We start from the raw sequence: 21,257 nt of genomic DNA, 5'->3' as shown, positions 1-21,257 counted from the left end.
TAATTTTAAAAAAACAAAAACAGCGGAAATAATCTATAATTTAATTGGGTTAAGCTAAATGGGCTGGGCCATCTACAAGTCTTCTGACAGAAAAAAACTTGGCAAAAACAGGGCCCATCTAAAACTCTACATCGTACCGGAGATGTTGTGGTGGAATAATAAATACCTAGTCCGACCAGACCGGCGAGGTGGCGTTTAAAACTGTGCTACGAAATCTCGGTTATTAATCAAACAAAATTGGGGGGCAGCAAAGAGCACCAAGATGTTGAAGTTCCTGTCAAAGGTACGGATTGAGTTCAATGCGTTGGACCCTCGCATAGCTTCTTGCATGGAGTTCTTAGCTCAATGCAACGCCCGCAAGGCCAAAGAATCGAACCCGGCTTGCCAGGTCTTAGTCAAGCGGCGAACCGATGACCACCCGCCGCAAATCACTGTCACTTTCGTTAACGGAGTCGAGGAGGTTTTTGACGGTACTAAGATTCCTGCTCAGACCATTAGGACCATGATTTTGGAGAAGGGTCAGCTCCTCGAGACGGAGCAAATGTTCCGTGAAGCTGGTGAGAAGTGGCCTGTCATCATACCGGAGGAAGAGCTCCACATGCCTGCTCCTGGTACCAAGGTTAGAATCACCTTTGTTCTTTTCCTTCTTGAAAGCAATTTGATTGGTCTTTGCTTTGTGCTTTATTTCGACTGGGCATTTCGCGAACAATTTGTGTGCTTTGGATGGAGTGGTGGACATCGAGTCTATTTTGGGTTTCTTAATGCTTGCGTTTTAGTAAAACTATTTGGAACTTATTCCTACCTGTATATTGGTTATCTTGTTTGTCTTTTTATTCGAGTCCTTTACACATTGCAAAGAAGAGATTATTCTTTTATGAATAAAACCCAAATGGGTTTAGTCTTCAATCCTCCGATATCTTTACTCTATTCCCCTTTTCTTGTTCTATATTTGCACTTGATGCAACTCTTATAATCTTCGTTTTTCCATTTTCAAATATGTTAATGGCATATTATGTTGACATTGGTAACTGTTGTTTTTACCTCTACATGTTGGTTACCAATTACTTACACTGCCTATGACAGACATTTGAATGCTACCATTTATCACCAGCAATTATTATTTTTGCTTGTTTTATAAGCTTAGACCTTTTGAATGTATTAAAATGTTGGTTGATAATTATTTCCCAAAATCAAGTTTAAAGGACAGATTGAACAAGAAAAGGGTTGAAGAACAAGCTGGAGGCCAATATTTAAGTAGAAAATTCTGTGCGAGGAAGTATATTATTTTTATTTATCAAACATTGCAAGAGTTAGTCGGAGATGCATTTCCTATCATATATCTGGATTTTTCAGAGCAGAAAGTTAAGTGTTCAAGTGCATCATTCAAGATTTCCATATCTATTGCCATCCCAACTCCCAGCTCATTGCATTCTGACCAAACTGCTGCTCTTGTGGTTTGATGAAACAGTATTTTGTTTCAATGGTTCACAAAAGCTGCTGCTCACTGATTATGCTTTTCTAGTCTATTAATTTATGTTATTTTGTATATTCTCATGTTGCCATTTACCTCTCTTTGACCATCTACGTTCTTTCCTTTCTTGTATTTATTTATTTTCCCTTTTCTCCACCGATCCCAGCCAAGGAAGGCAGAAGAGAAGAAGCAATGAGACCATATACACTCTGTTTTACATGTTGGGTGAGGCAACTGTCTGATGTCCATCTGTGCGACAGTGTCTATGGAACCAAATTTTAGCGAGTCATGCAAAAAATAAAGAACACATCATTTTTTTGAACTGTATTAATGTTGCTAGCAAAATATATTTTGATTCCATATTTAAGTGTTGATCGTGCCAGGAAAATCCTCTGAAATGAGTTAAGTGTGTTTTATGAATGTATTCTTCTTAGTTCTTAGAGCTGCTCTTATGATTAGGCTCTTTTGTACTGTCTTGACATTGTTTCCTCTTTCCTTCAAGGTTGCTGAGGTGTTATGTTTCATTTTAAAAGACAGAATAGAGATGCAATTTTAGAGCCAAAGAATATATTTTCTATATTGTCTATTCGAGGCTCGTTTTGTATCTGAGCCATATGAGAATGAATATGGTGGAAATTAGAGGGGACTCGGACGCTTGGTTTATCAATTTGTAGTAATAACCTAGGACATTGGCCATATCTGATGTCCTGAGCCCCAGTATTCTCCATCTCACATGCCTGGTTCTCCGGGGGATGCATGAACAGTCTGTGACGGGTCATTGTGATGTTCAGGTTGAGGTCTTATGCCTTTGTTCATAATAAGGAATTTGGCGAATCATATGTAAACGCGTGTTTATCTATTGACATGTTTCAATAAATCAAGCGCCTGAACTTGATTTCCAATTATCACGTTTTGCAGCTTAAAGTCTTGCGTTTGGCTACAAAGCATCAGAAAAAGTGCTACACTAGGCTTTAATACGAGACAAATAACAGAATTTTATGTTTCACATGCCAATCAACTGGTATATTTGATCAATGTCAATTATTTTAAATTTACAGCTGGATTTTTACAAGGTTAAAATGTAACTAGGCATAACTCTTTTCTAGAAGAACATACAGTAGTAATTGCCTAGTCTGGCCTTTCTCTTCCACCATGAAACCTACCAAATTGCAAAACCATCTCACACGAGTTTATTTAGCGATCTTCCCTTCTTACTGCATTGGGGTCAGACATCATATCCATCATCATCTTCTCAGGGGAATCTTCCCAGCTTGCAAAAGTTTTTAAGTCAACCTGCCAAAAAGACGACCATAAGATCTCATTTAAGACTGGCATAAGAATGGTCTAATTGAACTTGGTAGGTCACCTTGCGTCTTTGTTCAATGAAAAGATCCTCTCTCTTCTTATATGAAGCTTGGACTTCCTTTGCCGTCCTCCCGCCCAATCCCCAAACTTCAACTTCTGAAATCAAAGCTTCAACAGGGAGAAAACCCTGCAGTACAGGTTCATTTACGGAAGTCAACTTGTGAAACTATTTGAGTGTTGGTTTGGACCTTCTAGGCCACACGGTAGAAAGAGGCCAAATTTATCCAACTCTTACTCCTATTCCTACACTATCCTATATGATATCTGACTTTGATAATATCTCCACAGGGATGATTGACAATATTTCAGGTATGAGAAATTCTTTCACTATGAAGCTCGCATAACTCGTCAAGTGCAAAATATAAAAATAAACTAAGGGATACAATGACCAAGAGATATTTTGAAATGATTAGTACTTACCAATGCTGTATATGGATCAAAGAGAAGTAAACTTAAACAGAAAAAGGACAGTTTACTTGTACAGTCATATGATATTATCAACAAACATTCAAGTATTGGCAATTGAGATATTAAAATAAAATGATAATGTTGGATCCCTGATTATTTTGATTAAGCCCTACTACTTATACCTGAGATGGGAAAATGGAACCTGGTTGGTAAGTTTTGTCAACTGCATGATGGCGAACAGTAACTCTTGCAAAGTCTTCATCAATAAATATTCTTTCATTCCCAATGGTTCCTCCAAATGCAATTCCCACAGGCTTAGGATGTGGTTCATAAGCTCGGCGAGTAGGATGCAAATGGCTGTAAACGAAGTTCTTATCTTTACCTGCGATGATGTTAAAAATCAGTCAGTTCCTTTTTCAAAATCCATGAAAATGGAAGCATTTCTCATGACTTTTCTTTAGTTTGACCTATCAACCACATTTCCTCCTCCCTTTTTCCTGAAGGCAGAAAACTGCCTGGGATTTTTTTTTTCCTTGGGGTGGGAGGAGGGTGCCGAGCAGGCAAGCACACACACACACACACACACACACCAGGTTTCTCTTTCTCTCTCTCTCTTATTCTTATGACATACCAGAATGTGAAAACGTATGGAAGATTGGACATATAGCATATAGTTTTCCAGAGGATCCGTAGAACATATCCTTATTTTCAAAACCCTGCTGTGTAAGTGCACCTATGATCCATTTTCTGACATTGGTATTATCTTCGTGGGCATTGCCAGAAGTAGCAGAAACCAAAAATAACAGCGGACCATGATAACCTTCAATGTTAGACCAGAATCTGTTCAATCCCCTCCCGTGAAGAGATAACCTAGACAGCAGAAGAAAAAAATTGCTTTGCAGTTCATAGCGTAGTAAGCAAATCAATAACTAAGATAACCATAGGGAGATTCACATTTCCACACAATCTGGATATGGAAGATTGTACACAATTCCCATAATAAGCAGCTTAAAGTCTTACAACCAAATTATTAAATTCAATTTAGGTACATCAACTATTCATATAGACTTGAGCAATTCTCACAAGCATAGTGCCAAGCAGCAAAAAGAACGGGTAGGTTGCTTATGAAAAGATGAAAAGGGTAAGCTAACAAACCGGTAAAGAAGATTTTCATACGTTCCATCACCATCGCTGGGTAAGTATGGTTTCAAAATTTCTGAACTCATTTCACTCCAGAGAGTAAGAGAAATTGCCCATGCTCTTCCACAAGTTAGTAGATGATTACCACTTGGCTCTCTTGGTGGTGTTGCTCCCTGTGATGAAGTTGAAGGTTCCAACTTATCGTGCTATTGATCATGAAAAAAAAAAGCATATGATATATGATCTTATACAACTAGATACAACAATGGAAGTAATTCATCATGCTTAGTAGAGGCTGTAACGATAATCTGAGAAAGAAAAAATTCATTTGGTAGCAACTCATCTGGTCTAGAATAGGGACTTGAAAAATAGACTATGGAATGATCATGCAGAATATAACTAGAAAAGTAGCAAGGACAACATGGAACAGACCAAATTATATAAGAAAATTTAATTTCTAGATCACCAGATTCTAAAAAAAATTTGATAGCATGTGGGAAAAGGAAAATCCCACTGCCAAGCAGAAAATTTATGTGCTCCAAGAAGCATGTATTGCATGCAGAGAAGCTAAGCATGTAAACCCTTAAAGATAGGATATCAAGAGGCTAGATTCCAAGATCAGAATGCTAGACCATACATGACCTAATAAAAAGAATGGGGAGGCCAAAAAGAAAGCCAAAGCATGAATTGATTAATTAGAATTACTCTCTTCATAAGATAGTAGACAAAGCACTCACCATCCCATGTTCTGCACTGGAGTATTATTATATCTCTAGTTCGATATGTTATGCAAGAACAAAAAATATAATCTTTGCACAAACATTCAAACTAATTTAGCAAGATTATCAAATCATAAATGTCAAGAGCTTTATTGGACTTGCATACCTCTGAAGAAACTGAATTTTGAAGTCTCTTATTGATAAAATGTGTGAAGCAATCAGTCAGGCTGGGTACAGTTGTCAAGGCCCAAGTAAGAAACTTCCCAACGGGAAGTTGAACGTCCAAGACTGATATGTCACAATCCCATACATCCAAGCTACTGTCAACTTCGGCACAAGACATAACTGCTGACAATATCAAGTGACTAATATCAGGGAGGCATAGATTTTCTTTTCCTTTGATAAATCTTGAAGTTTTGGAATCCCATAACATAGTCCAACACATCCAGAGAAGCATAAGAACATCGGTAGCAAGAAGAGACCCACTAATCTTACAATCGTCGTCGTTGGATTCGAACTCCAGTTTCAAAGGAAGTCCAGCTTTTGCATAGGTTGTGGCAAATACTCGCAACAAGTTATTGAGGGCCATTGAGGCAGGCATCATCCCGCAAAATTTCAAATAACCTCTCAAAAACTCGATCCAATTGAGACCACCTTTGTCAGAGATGAAAAGTAGGTCCACTATCGATGAACCCAGATGATCCAGTAATACCAGAAAGGAATCAGGCATTTTGGTTGCTTCACAGTCTGGATTTTTATAATTTAAAAAGAAACATTGCTGATCAAATTAAAAATCACATATCAGAAACCAGCAAATAAAAATAAATTTACTTCTCTGTTCAATTGAACCAATCTGGTTCAGTAACTTCTTTATAGAAATACTAACAAAAAATGACAATACAAGCAAAGGCAACAGCTTTTTGCTGTAGAGACTGGCCAAGTGTTTCAAATACCTGAAGGGACTGGAGAGGAACAACATTTTTTTGAGGATCGGCAAGCTTAGAAAAAGAATTTTGAAGCATTGGCATTGCTCCGGTGGACGCAGCAAGACTTTCCACCTCTCGCTGTTCTCTCGTAACATTCTGCTCTATCGAAGATGATGCTCCCATTGTCGCTACTACCTACTTTCTTGCAAATTGATTAGAGGTTTTCCCCCGCCAAAAACGAAAAAGAAACTTTAGTTGATTTGCAGGTGATGCTCGCTCCTCGTGTTTGTTTCCCGAGAAGATTCCACAGACCTTTTGAGTTTTGCCTCTATATTTTACGTGTCACCAGGCATGTGATCCACCCGACAGATAACGATGACCGCGCTTATAGAAACGCACCGTTTATGTTTCTTTTGATGATTAGGAGAGAGACTTGAATGGGCCTTTGACAGCCCAGTCCATTAACAATGACCCGGGTCCAAATAGAAGTAGAAGTGCATTGCAAAGATCAAAAGAATCAGAAGACAGAAATCTCCCAACCATAGCATATCATTATCAGGGTTTTCGTAGAGAGTCGTTGTGATCAGATCTTTTCAGCCAATAGAATGGCGACACCTCCAGGTCCTTACTCCGGTATCAGCACTCTCGCTCTGGTAATTATACTTCTCCTCAATATCTGCAATCTGAATCCCTGTTCTCGTTGATTTCCAATTTTTTTTTTTTTTTTTTTTTTGGATTTGTTGGTCTGAGCAGGTTGCTCGGGCATCAGCATTCAGTTTCGGTCTGGTTTATGGAAGTGTGAAGCTGAAAGTTCTCAAGGTAATTTCTGATCGTTGATTATTTACATTTCTTTTTTTTTTTTTTTTGTTATTTTCCTTATCAAGTGTGAGCCAGATCTAATTGTTTGTTCTTTTAACCAGTTAGATTAATATTGGACGTTATATCTTAAAATCTAAGGACATAACTTCTACAACCCTATGTAGACAGGAATAGGCTTAATACAGGTGTGGAAAATTGGATTCTCTGATATGAATATGGAGTAATGTACTATATTGAGTCATTTTACCTGAATCTATCAATATGGTGATCATTCAAAACAACCTCTTTGGCCCTTATTTTTTCAGTGCTAGGCTAAATTGGTTTTTTGTTAATAGATAGAATGGTAGTTTACTAGCCATAGCTGATTGTAACTGATTCTCAAAGTAATTTGTTAAAGAAACATGGTGCAGCTGCAAATTGGAGAATGTACTTGCTCGAACTACTGCTAATATAATCTTCCGAGCACTATAATAAGTCAGGTTTACAGATTGCAGGCTTTTTTATTTTTCCTTTTCTTTCTCTGACTGCCTTTCTTTTATGGGAATTGCAAGCCATGTTCTGTTAGTAGTTTAATTCATCATAAAAGAGGATGATGCCATTAATGACAGTATGACACAATAGTGATGAGAGGACATTATTATTTGTGTTTTGTTTGAGCTGATATGGAGGAATATGGAATTTGAAAGTCTCTTTGCCATTATCAGTTTCATGAAATTACATTCATATTATTAGTACTATTTTTAAGTAGATCTGTTTCTTAGGTTCATAGTTTTATCATCTATGGTTCATTTTAGGCCTTTGGTTCAACATGCTTGTACTGTTCACTGATGTTCCATTGATAAATCCTACCCTCAACTTATGATTGGAAATGAATCCTAACAAATAAATTTTCTCTCACCAGATGAAAGCAAAGTCACATAAGAAGTCTGAAGCTAAGGCGCATCACTGATTAGTTGGTTTGCTCGTCTCTGGATGCAATAAAGAGCCTTGGATATCATTTAAATCATCTTGCATAGATGGTTCTTGATTTAGAATACTGTGAACATTTTGAATTTGTTTATCTTCATAATCATTAGAATGGCAGGCGTTTTTCCATTTTTGAGAAATAGAAAAAGTAGTAATTCATAATTTTATTATATGGAAGAATCAATCATGTGGCATGTGGTCAAGATCCTTTATTTCTTCTTCTCTATAGAAAATAACTGCATGAGATGAGTAATGCCTAAAATAACAACCTTTCCTGAGCAGTATCAAGTATCAACCTTTCTGTGGGCTTTTCTAGATTTTCATTGTTTTAAGCATCCAGAATCATTTTGGTATTCTTTGGCTTTCTTTTTTTATTATAACGGTGAAATAGTTCTAACTATTGCCTTACAAAAAATTCTAGGGAAAGTGGATACAGAATGACAGATTGTGCTAGTTTATTGCGCATGGATTTGCTAATTGTTGAGTAGCGGGTCCTGGGTCAGGCCTTACGCTTCTGGTCCCAATGTGAAATTATTGCAGCGGAGAGGATGTGGTTGTGGGATGCTCATTGATAAATTTGAAGTAAATAAATAAAATGAGACTATAGTAATCAACCAAGCAAAAATGGACAAGTCATCTGGTGAAGTTGGGGAAATGCTTTTTTCTTAATCGTATGAATTAATTAATTACATCGTGATAATTTTAGCTTCTCTCTGCTGGTCTACTTCATTAGAAAATGGAAGTAGTGTTAGAAAAATGAAGAGGTGGGGCCATTGATCCTGACCATGGCATTAACACGTCAATTACCGAGGCCTTTTTTTTATGGCCCGTGATACAGTATATGGTGGGCCCAAGTCCATACTTGATGCTAACATGTATACGGCCCAATCAAAGAAAACCACCTTTTCCCGGCAATTCTTTCTTCTTTTATTCTATCCGCAATATATAAAAGATAATAATAATGTCTACGCAGCCCAATCCTCAACGTTACTGCTCGGCATTCAGCTCGTATTTTCTTTTTTCTTTTGAAATTCAGCTCATCATTTCTTAATAATGTGCAATATAAGGACTACAAGCTAAAGATAAGCTTGTAGTTGAAATTAATTTTAATATTTGTCCTTAAAATACAAGTGAATTTCTCAAATATGCTTATTTTATTTAAAATCGTTAATCACCAAGCAAAGATTGTGCTTCTTAATCAGAGAACCGGTTTTTTAAGTTTATTACTTTATTTAAATTAAATATTTAGTTCAAAGCATTACTATTTTATATTAGTCCTAATGACACTTAAGGAACCATTGTGAAAGTCCTTTTTAACTTTAGTAGTTGTCACTAACTCCAACCGACAGGCGACAGCCACCTCTACTCTCTCTCTCTCTCTCCACGGAGCTAAAAAATCACACACTGATATTTCACTCAAGAACCAGGGAAAAAAAAACCACCCACTAGCTTCACTTTCTTTGCAAATCTCACTCCCTAGGTGCACTCCAACCCCAAACCCTTCTCTCTCCTCTGCTTTAGACGCAGAAGGAGAAGGAAACCATCAGACCAAGATGGGATCAGTGTCGCTGAAAATAGGAGATGGCACAGCCAGATTCAAGAGAGCGACTGTATGTTCCTCAGCAGTTAACGTTCTTATGATCTTCTCTGTCATCTCTACTAATCTCTTTGCTCTCTATGCCTTCACATCCTCTTCTAAACACCATCAAAATCATCTCTTTCACAATACTCACAAGAATATTTCTCTAATCTCTGAGCAAGTCTCTCTAATCTTAAGAGAGATAGATTCTTCTCAAAAAAAGCTTGCAAAGATGGAAAAGGAGCTTTTAGGCTACGAAACCATCGATATCTCAAGACCCAACATTGCAAACGAGCTCAAACTTTTTCTACAACACCACCAGCTTCCTCTTGGTAAAGATTCAAGAACTGGGATTACTGAAATGGTGGCTTCTGTGGGTCATTCCTGTGACAAATCTGCTGATTTGTTGTCTCAATTCATGACTTACAAGGTTTCTGGGCCTTGTCCTGATGACTGGAGCCTTGGCCAGAAGCTGATTTTGCGTGGATGTGAGCCTTTGCCAAGAAGGAGATGTTTTGCCAAGCCTGTTCCTAAGGTGGGTCTTTCCCCTTTTCCTATTTCTTTGTGGAAACCTGTTAGTGATAAGATATTGACATGGAGTGGTCTTGGTTGCAAGAATCTTGAGTGCTTGAATAAAAAGAAACTGAGTAGAGATTGTGTTGGTTGCTTTGATTTGGCTAATGGGTATGAGAATCAAAAGTTTGTTAAGGTTAGAAGCAAGAATGATTTCTTAATTGATGATGTGTTAGCTTTAGCAAGTGGAGGAATTAGAATAGGATTTGATATTGGTGGTGGGTCTGGCACCTTTGCTGCTAGAATGGCAGAAAATAATGTGACTGTAATCACTAGTACTTTGAACATTGATGCTCCTTTCAGTGAATTCATTGCAGCTAGAGGGCTTTTCCCTTTGTATTTGAGCTTAGATCATAGATTCCCTTTTTATGACAATGTGTTTGATTTGGTTCATGCGTCTAGTGGACTTGATGTTGGGGGCAAACCTGAAAAATTAGAGTTCTTAATGTTTGACATTGATCGGGTAATGAGAGCTGGTGGATTGTTTTGGTTGGATAACTTCTATTGTGCTGATGATGAAAAGAAGAGGACTTTGACAAGATTGATAGAGCGATTTGGTTATAAAAAGCTAAAATGGGTTGTGGGAGAGAAGGTAGAGACAGCTGGGTCAGGCAAATCTGAGATTTATTTATCTGCAGTCTTGCAAAAGCCAGCAAGAGTGTGATTATTGGAGTTTCCACAAGAAACTACAAGAGGTAAAAGGTAAGGATATCACTTACATTTGTAGGTTTTTTTTTTCTTTTTTCTGCACAGAATTTGTACCGGTTCGTTGCCCAAATGGTCATGAAATTTGTTTGAAGGTGCAATAAGTACATTACCTATCATTTCTTTTCCTCAAATGCAAACCTGCAGTGGAAACTGGAAGGCCATTGTATCTGTTCTGTAATTTAAAACAGATTTTTATCTTTTATTATGTACTTTAGGGGATTTTATTATCCAAGCTAAAGCTAAAGCAAATTGTTTAGGAATGGAAAAAATTTTACTCTATTCTTGAATCTTCTGAACTGTGAGTTGGTAGCCGGTGTTTTGAGCTTGCATTATTTTTATCTAGCATTCCCTGGAAGATTTTGAATCTAAGTGCCAAACAACTTTAAGTACGCAATGAAGTGACTGAAATTTATTCTGTTGGAGCATTAGCTTCAACATAGAATCAACATAAATCTCGTTATTACAATAATGGCTTTGTTTTATATCATCATACGAGTACTTGTGAAATGTATCTGAAATTAAAAGATGATAAATTAAAAGAAATCATCTGGAGATCTGAACTGAAACTCTCCAAGGTAAATGATCCGAAGCTTAAGTAATTGACCAGTGCTCACAATCCATTGATACTAGTTTTGTCTGCCAAAGGAAACATGACTCGAAATTTACTTGTTACAGAGGATGCATTTGTGTCCGGACACAAATAAATAGGTTACCCAGGAACTATGCACAGCCCTATTCAACAGATTTGGTAAAGACCGGTTCCTTTTCACATCTGATCTTTACCTGTACCGACAGTAACAAATATTCCGTGTCGTTTTTTAAAAAACTACAAATTTTCCTAGTAAACGGACAAATAAAAGAAAATGTTATCCATCTCTTTTGAACTGGTAATCTCCATGTTAATCTTACCTATTTCCATCAAACTTGTTTATTTACTAGTTAGTCCTTAATACTCGGGATTGAAGAAGCACGATTAGCATCGACTATTTCGGGTTCGCGTTAAATACAGAACATAGGGCTTGCATGAAAGGATCTATAATAAAGTATCTCATACATTAGTTTGACATGAACAAATGCCACCACATATTTATATATCTAAACCCATTCTAATTTCTAACAAATGCCCATATAACTCGCCATCCATCACCGTGTTATCATGAAGACGAGAAATTTCAAAGACGATAGCCCCAGCTCCACCATGTAAATATATGTTACTTTTGGCAGCTATTGTTCAGCCTCAAGCATGGCTGCCTTCTGTTACGGAGGTATTCAGGCCGTTGATATTGGCATTGTTAAGGAGCTTCATTCCCTCCTCACTCATCTGCTGAACTTCAGAAGGTGACAGGATCCTTATGCAGCGGACACAACCAACAAACTCCCTGCACAAGCAAATAAAATGGCCTCAGTCTTCAGATATTGGCTCCAACAGTATACAAACAAGCCATACATAACAAAAATGAATGATTAAACTTACTCCCATGGATCATCTCCAATCAATAGAACATCATTCTCATAGTCCACATACACCAGCTTCCAACCTGACTCCCTTGGATTATTAAGCAACCCTTCAAGTCCAAACATGCATTCGATTGCAGAACATAGTTCTTCGTAGTTTCTAAAACTTGAGACATCGATCGACCTCCCCACTGAGCCAGCCTTTTGAACCTGTCAACCACAAACAATTTCATCACCTTGGCTTGGGTCGAGATTACAAATCATGGAGACACAAAAGATGCAAATTCCTTTGATTGCACTAGGAAATAATGTAGACGGCTAAAAACTCTGGAAAATTCCAAAATAATAATAAGAATGACAAACCTTTTGATGACTAGAAATGTGATTCAATTATAAAAACAAATATATAAAAACATTGACCGTTGCATGCAGACCTAGAGTAACCTGAAAACCATCCAGTTAAATAAAAATTTATATGAACAGGCATATAACATTATCCTTATACAAGAATGATATACCTATGATGGAATCTCTAGCCGTAAATACTTAACTATTCAATCACACTAAAGACACAACTCAATTAAAAGCCAAACCAGGAGATGATTTCAGTCGTACCATTTCAATTTTTTCATTCCCCAACCCCATCCACCCAACAATAGCCATTTAGATATGCAACAAGAATGATACCTTTGTGTATGTCCGCACCCGTGGAGCAACTTGCTGCCATGAGTTATTCTGCATATAATTGCCCTTGTCAATATCCACATTGCTTGAAGATGTACCACCTGAGCTGTCTGGAAAGTCTTGCTGTGAGAAAGCTTGGGAATCTGCTAAGCTTGCTGAAGTAATCTGTGACTGAACATCCTGGCTTGAGCTCAAGTTACCGACCAAACAATCTGAAGGGTTTTGGAAATCAGCATCCTTCGACGTGCACAACTCATCCAAAAGAGTATTAGAGACAGAAGGATCAATTACGGCACTTCCCCCATTCCCAACATCAACACTAAGAGAGCCATATATCCCACTTTGATCATTGCTCTCATCTGACAAATCTTTTGCACCACTTGAGTTAAGGCTACAGAGGTCTTGCTGAGCTAAAGGAACGAGTTGGCTTGGTGGGGATAAAAATCTTAAATTGTTTAGCTGTTGATCCCACAAATCCTGATTCATTAAAGGTAAAGAAGGATTAATTGCTTCAGGGAGTATGGATGATTGTTCTTGCAATCCAAACATTGACAGAGGCCCTGATGATCCATATATCCCAGGGAGAGGTATGCAAGAAGACGGATTTGATATCCACTCATCAGTGTCTAAGAAAGGAAGTGATCCATTGAGAACATTAGAATCAGCTTGGGGTATATTAATTTGCTGAGAGTGCAGAGTGGAAGGCTCTAACAGTTGCTGCATTGGCCAGACATTGGTTTGAGCATGCAAGTGAGCCTGGTTCTGATTTTGAAACTCCAGCTGGTTGCTGCAGTTATGCAGATTTGTAGGACTTGAGGAAGTTTTTTCCTCATTGCATTCTCCTGTCGAGGTTACCTGGCTTATCTGATCTGCCGAATGCTCAGGTTCCGATTTCAACTTTTCTACATTAATTCCATCTGGTGTTTGATTTTCAACAGTGCAAGGAGGATGTAAATTCCCAGGTGTGTTTATTTTTGAAGCAGATGGGTTAATTACGTCAGATTGGTTGGCACAGAATTGAGAATAATTTTGGTTTTCTACTGACATACCTACTGACTGGTTAAGCTGATTGATTGGTCCCTGCATGGTCTTCACATCATCAACAGGAGTTGCTTTAGCAGCACAGAGTTCTTGGAGGGCAGACTCACAGATTCCAGGATAGTTAACCTGAGGTTTCATTAGCATCTTGTAAAGTCTCTCAGAATACAGGTTTGGAATTGAAGAATATGGAAAATTCCCATTTCCATGTTCAGGAAGCCAGATGAGGGGTCTTTTTATCAAGTTACTCCATTCAGTTTCTCCTCCTGGCAAAAAAAAAAGAAAAAAAGTTACAATAAATGTTGAACAAATTTTTCCCCTAAAAAACAGAAATAGGATAAACTTACCTAACATCCCTGAATGCAAGGGTCGTTTGAGACCTGAAGTCAGAGAAGGAAAAATGAAGAGGCTTTCAGGAGTCTCAATTTCCCATGAACTGACCCTATTCTGCTTATCGGAACACCCTGACTCATCCCACTCGACCTGTTCTCAAAAAAAAAAAAAACAAAAAAAAAACAGAAAATATTCAATTGCCGAATAGGCAAAGCAACTGGCAATTCCCTAGTTTCTATTCTGTGAAACGATTGCAACAGAAGATAAGAGCACAAGATTCATTCAGTTCCGCAAGCAGCCCTCTCACCTGAAGATTTCGCCACTTGGAGCCAGGCCACCTCAGCGGATCTAAGTCACTAATACCAACTATTGTGCCCATATATCTGCAGAAAAATTAAAAACTGCTGCTAAGTTCTCTACATGTCAAGCCTACAACTATCCAAGTTTAACCATGCAGATTTAATTAAAGCTTTAGATGGCTGTGGCATTTATCAGGCAAAATATCTCCATGAACATGAAGTACTTTTGTTTTTATTATGGAGTACGAGTAAATATGAATAGTTTGCTGCGGATATGCTATATGTTACTATTACAGCTAAATTGCTATCAAATAAGGATGTAAAAGGGTGCTGTATATTGAAAAATTACCTGCGTTTGCCTGATTCCTCTGTCTCAAACATCATTCCAAACCTCATTCCAACTGAAACTTGAGTTCCATATATAGCTTTTCTATACTTGGTTAAAGGAATGACAAACTCTGAGGGGCATGCCCTAAGAATAGTTGAAAGAATATATGTGATCACCATATTCAGAAACCTACTGTATGGGACAAAAGAAAAGTAGGATATAATCATGAATTAATAAACCTTGGGTTGTAAAAAATGGTGAATGGACTCCGATTGGCAGCAGCATGAGCTGCAGCAGCAAGGACACCAATATGCATGCTATCAGCAGATAGGACAGATGATGGCAATGTTGTTTGTTGACGATTTGCACGCCTTACACCCACCAATAACTGTGATTTCTCATCCCTTGTAATATTAAGGAAAGAATAAGTTGAAACATATAACTATATTAGAGAGACAGAGAGAGAGAGCAATCACATGGCGCAATAAAGCTTCTTATCATTTTGCAAGAAAGACTGAACACAACTTTTCCCTACCAGAGTTATTTTCCAAAAACAATTGCAACAACTAGAACAATAATGAGGTTAGTTATTTCCAAAAACATCATTGGTTAGTAGAAAGCTCAAGGGAAACCTGATGCAATGGTAGGAGGAGGAGGGAGTTCATTACATATGTTTCTGTCCCTCCCATCTACAAATAGCAGACATTAAAGTTATGGCATTATAAGGATGGATTTTACCTGATAAACAGAACAGAATCACCTGCTTTAAGCCTTTTTGAACCAACAAATAAACTCCACCCAGTTGTAAGAAGGTGCCGCTTCGGCTGCCCTGCATAAAAAGTCAAAGAGCACGGTAAAATTCCAGACAAGCAGTCAAACACAGGGGAGGAAATAAAGAAAAGGGAAAAATGTCATAAAAGGTGTACATCATTGGCTCAAAAGCAACTACAATTTGACCAAGAAACATCCCCCCAAGAAAGTTTAAGATTGAATAAAATTCCATGTTTCTCTGAACTGTCTTAATCAATTTAGTAAAGAAATAGGAATACAAATCAAAAGATTTCTCACCGCGATATATATGGCGAAATGTCCAAATATTATCATGTAAGTCTCTAACAACAAGTTCTTGAGTTGGTGGTTGCATTGTGTAATCCTGAGAGTAAATTAAACCATCAACTGAAGAGTACAAAATGGTTTATCTCATACAAAGACTTTTAGATAAGATCAAATCTGACCAATGGAGGAAAGAGCTTTTCTGCAGCTCTTCGAGGCACCGAGAATCCACCATGTGTGCTTGTATCACTCGCTGTCAAGGTTTTGCAAAAAAATTCACTTGGATGCTTGCTTGGTTTTAGTCCAAAATCTGGAATTGGGAAGACATCTTTTTCCTATACAGAAGTAAACGTGTTAGGTATTATATATATATATATATATATATATATATTTGGTCGATCTAGTTGCTCGCGTTAATCGAGCACAATGGACTAGAGCAGGACCCTCGATTTTGCTACGTGTTGCTGACCTATTGCATATCCACTCCTTTCCATTCATCACATCTATCGTGAAGGAAATCAAGCGGCACAACTTTTGGCCACTCATCAAAGGCTACATCATTTTTCTCTTTCTTTTACCTCTTTTAATTCTTTGCCTCATTTGATTAAAGGTATTGTACTATTGGAGGCCATGGGGTCTTCATATTTAAGATATAAATAAAAGGATCACTTTCATTAAAATATATATATATATATATATATATATATATAATTGGTCACTTTTGGAAGGAAGAGTAAAGAGGAGCCAAAGCGAAGAACTTAGATAAACTATATAGTAGTCAAGCTTACAGAGTTCACTGGTTGAAGACTCATTTGGGCATAAATTTCATCCGTGTCTTTATCCGCCTAAAATTAGAAGAAAAGCAGGTTCAGATTACAATAACAAGATATAATAGTAGCATGCACAAACACAGAGAAACGGTCAGTATAGAATTGGCATACATGTAGAGTAACATTGTGAACTTGGCACAATAGCTGAGAAGGGAGATTTGGGTAGTTAGGAATTTGTGAAGTTGCCGATCTTTTAGTGGAGACTGCCACCTAGACATGCCAAACGAAAGTTCATTAGTTCTCTGAATTATGGTGAAACAATCTGCCACAAGACAACAAAGAATCTGTCACAAAATCTATCTTCTTATAATCTCTGTTTTCAGAAAGCTCTTGTTACATTATGCCGGTTTCCGATTAGCAGAAATTCCAAATTTATCAGAATGATAAACACTTAATTTTTTACAAAATATAGAACACGTAAAGCTATTTTCCCAACTTCCATGTTCACTAAAACCAATAATGACAGCCAGGCTGTTTCTCATGCTTTTATCTGAAGCAGACAGGTTAAAATACTTCCAGATCATATGTAATGGGTTGGATTATAATATCATTACAGGTTTTGTGAACATCTCAGATAAGTAGATATAGACATGAAACCACATCATGCAATGTAGTTTCTAGTTGCTTCGGGGGAAGCAGCCCCGGGATAAAGCATACTGGCAGTCTTATTGGTGAAATATCAATTTCCAACACCAGCTTGACTCAAATCAACCTTGAAGATAACTATTACAATGACAAACTACCAACACAACCAGAACAAGTAAAAAAGTCTCAACTTATCATGTATTTGTAGAATCAGCTCCAAAGCAAGTCTTTCTGCATCACAAAAGAGTATTCAATTTGTATACTTTTGAATTCTAAACGCTCCATAGCCAAGATTCTAATTATTGGTTCTATCTAACTATTTTTGCACGGACTGTGCCTTGAGCATGAAACAGACATCACAACAGCTGACATCAAAAGATAGGGGATACCAGAGTAGCACTGAAGGAGCAAATAAAGATTTGGCCTTTTGCATAAAAGATCTTTGTTACCATAGAACATAATCAGTGATGGAAAACTTAGAAAAAGGGTAAAATTTAATAAAATTTTATGCCTCCAAATTTATGCTTCAATTTTCACTTCACAAAACCATAATAAGCTGGCAAATTATGAAACTGTACTCTGAAACTGAAAATAAGGATTGAATAGGAAAGGCTAAAGCGTTAATATGATAAATGCAAACCTGTTCACTGTGCCCTTGAGGGAAATAATACACAAGACTTCCAACTTGAGGCAAGGAAACAAGCGGACCAGCACATGCGTACCACAACTCCGAATTTATCGTCTTACGAGTCCCTGAAATCAAGCAGGACAATCTCTAAACGTAAAAACACTCTTCAACCGCCTTTATAGATGGCACGCACATATAGACGAAATAGAAGCCGTTCGTTAATTGCATGGTTAAAAAAACTGAACCTTTACTATATCATCTCAAGCCATGAGCAAGAAAAGCCAAACTTTTTAGAATAACCAAAAAGGAAATGAAGATTTTAGCGAAATGTAACAAAACCTGAATGGTCTTGAATTTCTTTTAACAACTTCATTTCCTCGAGTAAATTGGTTTGTGCTCCATTGACCAAACCTCCTGCTTTGATTTTCTCTTCAACAGAACCCATCATCATCTGCTTCTCTTTCAGTGTTCTCTACTCCAAGCAGAAGAACTCAGTAGAAAACCCCATCTTCACATGTATAACCCCAAAAACCCTCCGCCAATCCGAAATCTATTCAAAGAAATAAAAGGGCAAAGGATAATTGATCAAGCCATGTCATGAGAGGGAATCCCAGGGTCACCAAAAAGACCAATCCAACTGTACACAAAAGAGAAGCCTTCCCCCTTCCGGGAGTCCAAAATCAAGGAACAAAACCTGCAAAAAGGCAACCATAGAGATCTTTTAAGGTGGGCCTTTGACACAACAAGAACCAAAAACCATCATTTTGCATCAAAGCACGCGGACCGAAGCATGGGAGTGGGTCTCACCTCTCTCTTTCTGTATATGTCCGAGTTAATGGTTATTATCAAGTGCTTGTTTTTATCTCCCTAAAGAAACCGACCTTTCAATGAACCCCCTCCATGTATCATCATCACTACTGCGATGATCTCTTTCCTTCTACTCTTTCGATCACCCAGAAAAAAGAAAAAAGAAAAAAAAAAAAGGAGCTTCCTTTATCTGAAACTCCACTTAAAAAATTTTCCTCCCTCTGTCCATCTCAATAAACGTGTATTTGCTAGAAAGTAGAAAAAGTGTGTAAGCTCTTATCCTGCGCACACTCTTTCTGTATATAGCGATTTCGTTGCAGCTTTAAACTGTTGAAATAAGATTAAAAAGCAAAATAAACATAATAAAGAAATGTTAAAACAAGCAGAGCTTAGACTATTAGAACACGAAAACTGTACAATACAGAGATAAAGACATGTGATCGAAGAGAAAAGAGGGAGTGTGTCCTTGAGAGAGAGAGAGAGAGAGATTATGTTTTTTTAAAAAAGGAGGGAGTGGGTGAATAGGAAAGAAAAGAATGTCACGGTGGCGCATTTTAGCACGTGGATTACGAGGATTTGCAGGAGAATTCTCTCTCTCTCTCTATCTAGCCCTCGCTTTTTCCCATTTGGCTTTTTTTGCTTTGCTTTCTCGATCTTGTGCTTTTTGCTTTAGCTAGCTTCGATTTTAGCTGCTTTCTTTCTCTGCATTACGGCAATTTTCGTTTTGTTTTCTATTTTTATTTAATTAATTAAATGTGGAAATTAAAAAGGAGAGATCGATAAAAGGTGCTTCTTTGCTTTTGCGTCTGATATAATTTGACCGTTTGTCACGCGTGCTGTTCACGACAAATCGGTGGGAGGAGGCGCACGCTAACGTAGAACGACACATGTCTATCCACCGTATTATCGCTCACGGCGCCGTTTTTGTTTTCACATTTACTAACTTTCTAGCTTATTATATATATATTTTTTAATTTATTGAAGTCTGGATAAGCCGAAATAGCATAAATAGCAAAATGGACTGCTCAATAATATGAAGTTTGAAAGAAAAACGAAAGCGTGTGAAATGGCCAAGGCCTATAAGATTGTGGAGTTCAAATAGAGCAAAAAGGTTGAAGGTAGTAGAAGAAAAGAAAATGAGAAATAAGGATAGGATTTTTCTAAAATAGAAGGGTCATGCAGTGTACATGATAGTAAGACATTGCATGGGCAAAAGAGTCACGCACGCAATCGCTTCTTCTTTTTTTTTTTTTTTTTTTTTTTTTGTTTTGTGGGCCGAGCTACTGTTGTTGCTCGCAGGGCATATCCCGAGAGAATAAGGCGCAGCGCCTTTTGACGAGTGATTGAACTTGAGAGAGAGAGAGAGAGAGAGAGAGAGAGAGAGACAATTGAATTGTCGTTTAGTGATATGCTACGACGTGAAGATCATCTTCTTCCAGACTTGCTATGTATCGTCTGGTCCGATTTACAATCCGGTCTGTCAAGGGCCCCAAAACAAAACCTCTTACATCTGGAGAAACGGATTCCTTTCATTTTTAATAAAATTAGTTAAAATTTATTATTCCGTCTTCTTTTTCTAAAATATAGTATTATTTTATTTCTAATATTTATTAAGACACTTTGAGGATTTCAATAATTGAGAGAATAATTAAACTCAAATTTGAGAAATAAATCAAATTTAAAGCGCATAAGCTTGTCTAAATGTTATAAAATCTTATCTCCATTTTACTCTTTGATTTATTAGGAAATAAATAAAAAAAAATCAATATTATGAGCTACATAATTATTGCTCACTGAATTAATAAAACTCTCGTACTTTAGATTAAAAATCTTACACTCGCGGTACTGATAAAAAAACTAACCACTTTAAAAAAAAAAAAAAAACAAATTATAAGATCCAGATATTTATTTTATTCTAAAAATAATTAAATATAATATAATAATAAGATATGAAAAAACAAAAATAATCAATTAAAAACAGAAACTAACAGAAATTGGAATTTAAAAAAAAAAAAAAAAAGGACTCGGAGTGGCTCGTGATGCAATGAGAACTACGTGTGTGGATACGGAATATGATCAACGGTGGAGAATTGACGCTGAAATCGAGTGGCACGCGGAGTATAAAATTTGCGGACTCTCCATTCTCCAGTCGCTAGCACTCTGTTCCATAGCTTTGGGACTTAAACTCGCCGTATTATCAGTTTCGAGCTTATAATTCCTAGATAAACATTGCTAATACTTATAACCAAACACTACTCATATTGTTCCACGTGTCATTCACGGGGGATTTTTCGTGAAAATTTCAGCTAATGTGCCCCGTTCAATTGCTTTTTCTAAAAAAAACTTTTCGATGTTTGACTTGTAAAAATTATATTTCAAACGTAACCTAATGAAAGCAGCATTAAGCAATCAAATCAAAGATTTTAAAAATAAAAACAAATCCAAGGGGTTGATTGTGGTCCTGGTCCTACCCAATGACATCACCGGTGGAAAGATAAAAGAAAATCAAAAAGACTTTTTACCATTATCAAAGGTGGAGGTGC

At 37.2% G+C, this 21,257-nt stretch overlaps 4 protein-coding genes and 1 long non-coding RNA gene across 12 annotated transcripts; 3 read left to right on the top strand and 2 right to left on the bottom strand.

Moving 5' to 3' along the window:
* The first annotated feature begins 171 nt into the window (after window positions 1-171).
* On the top strand, window positions 172-2,037 carry LOC105635372 (39S ribosomal protein). 2 transcript variants are annotated; one of them, XM_037636326.2, is made up of 2 exons: window positions 172-619; window positions 1,974-2,037. In XM_037636326.2, the coding sequence occupies exons 1-2, from the start codon at window positions 263-265 to the stop codon at window positions 2,025-2,027; spliced, it is 411 nt and encodes a 136-aa protein (XP_037492254.1). In that variant the 5' UTR covers window positions 172-262; the 3' UTR covers window positions 2,028-2,037. The 2 variants fall into 2 exon arrangements, with proteins under 2 accessions (XP_037492254.1, XP_012073843.1); XM_012218453.4 differs by lacking the exon at window positions 1,974-2,037 and adding an exon at window positions 1,638-1,911 and having other exon boundaries at window positions 176-619.
* Window positions 2,038-2,441: 404 nt separating this feature from the next.
* Window positions 2,442-6,386, bottom strand: LOC105635371 (TLD-domain containing nucleolar protein). 4 transcript variants are annotated; one of them, XM_012218449.4, is made up of 7 exons: window positions 6,057-6,386; window positions 5,270-5,881; window positions 4,421-4,590; window positions 3,876-4,114; window positions 3,427-3,626; window positions 2,838-2,963; window positions 2,442-2,764 (listed from the first exon to the last, which is right to left on the bottom strand). In XM_012218449.4, the coding sequence occupies exons 1-7, from the start codon at window positions 6,210-6,212 to the stop codon at window positions 2,666-2,668; spliced, it is 1,602 nt and encodes a 533-aa protein (XP_012073839.1). In that variant the 5' UTR covers window positions 6,213-6,386; the 3' UTR covers window positions 2,442-2,665. The 4 variants fall into 4 exon arrangements, with proteins under 4 accessions (XP_012073839.1, XP_012073837.1, XP_012073840.1 ...); XM_012218447.4 differs by having other exon boundaries at window positions 4,400-4,590; window positions 6,057-6,385; XM_012218450.4 differs by having other exon boundaries at window positions 4,400-4,557; window positions 6,057-6,385.
* A 137-nt stretch (window positions 6,387-6,523) lies between these two features.
* On the top strand, window positions 6,524-7,984 carry LOC105635370 (uncharacterized). Of its 2 annotated transcripts, XR_016322406.1 has the most exons (4): window positions 6,524-6,682; window positions 6,783-6,848; window positions 7,259-7,327; window positions 7,750-7,984. It is a non-coding gene; the product is annotated as an uncharacterized LOC105635370 (long non-coding RNA). The 2 variants fall into 2 exon arrangements; XR_016322405.1 differs by lacking the exon at window positions 7,259-7,327.
* A 1,165-nt stretch (window positions 7,985-9,149) lies between these two features.
* On the top strand, window positions 9,150-10,953 carry LOC105635369 (putative methyltransferase At1g29790). The gene has a single exon (XM_012218445.4). It carries the CDS (start codon window positions 9,368-9,370, stop codon window positions 10,628-10,630), a length of 1,263 nt encoding a protein of 420 aa, XP_012073835.1. The 5' UTR covers window positions 9,150-9,367; the 3' UTR covers window positions 10,631-10,953.
* Window positions 10,954-11,633: 680 nt separating this feature from the next.
* On the bottom strand, window positions 11,634-19,280 carry MP (Transcriptional factor B3 family protein / auxin-responsive factor AUX/IAA-like protein). Of its 3 annotated transcripts, XM_012218444.4 has the most exons (16): window positions 18,715-19,280; window positions 18,247-18,601; window positions 17,920-18,032; window positions 16,806-16,904; window positions 16,653-16,709; window positions 16,047-16,199; window positions 15,880-15,964; window positions 15,550-15,640; window positions 15,051-15,215; window positions 14,833-14,955; window positions 14,492-14,567; window positions 14,199-14,334; window positions 13,863-14,117; window positions 12,817-13,730; window positions 12,149-12,339; window positions 11,634-12,053 (listed from the first exon to the last, which is right to left on the bottom strand). In XM_012218444.4, the coding sequence occupies exons 2-16, from the start codon at window positions 18,356-18,358 to the stop codon at window positions 11,912-11,914; spliced, it is 2,712 nt and encodes a 903-aa protein (XP_012073834.2). In that variant the 5' UTR covers window positions 18,359-18,601; window positions 18,715-19,280; the 3' UTR covers window positions 11,634-11,911. The 3 variants fall into 3 exon arrangements, with proteins under 3 accessions (XP_012073834.2, XP_012073833.2, XP_089581723.1); XM_012218443.4 differs by having other exon boundaries at window positions 12,817-14,117; XM_089725597.1 differs by lacking the exons at window positions 18,247-18,601; window positions 18,715-19,280 and adding an exon at window positions 17,471-17,510 and having other exon boundaries at window positions 12,817-14,117.
* Between the last annotated feature and the right edge of the window lie 1,977 nt (window positions 19,281-21,257).

Source organism: Jatropha curcas, chromosome 9 (assembly GCF_041381405.1).
Source record: "Jatropha curcas cultivar XTBG-Jc1 chromosome 9, XTBG_Jcur_1.0, whole genome shotgun sequence".
In the NCBI taxonomy this organism is placed as follows: Eukaryota; Viridiplantae; Streptophyta; class Magnoliopsida; order Malpighiales; family Euphorbiaceae; genus Jatropha; species Jatropha curcas.
Note: the sequence above shows the minus strand (reverse complement) of the source record. Positions and strands in the feature narration are given on the sequence as shown.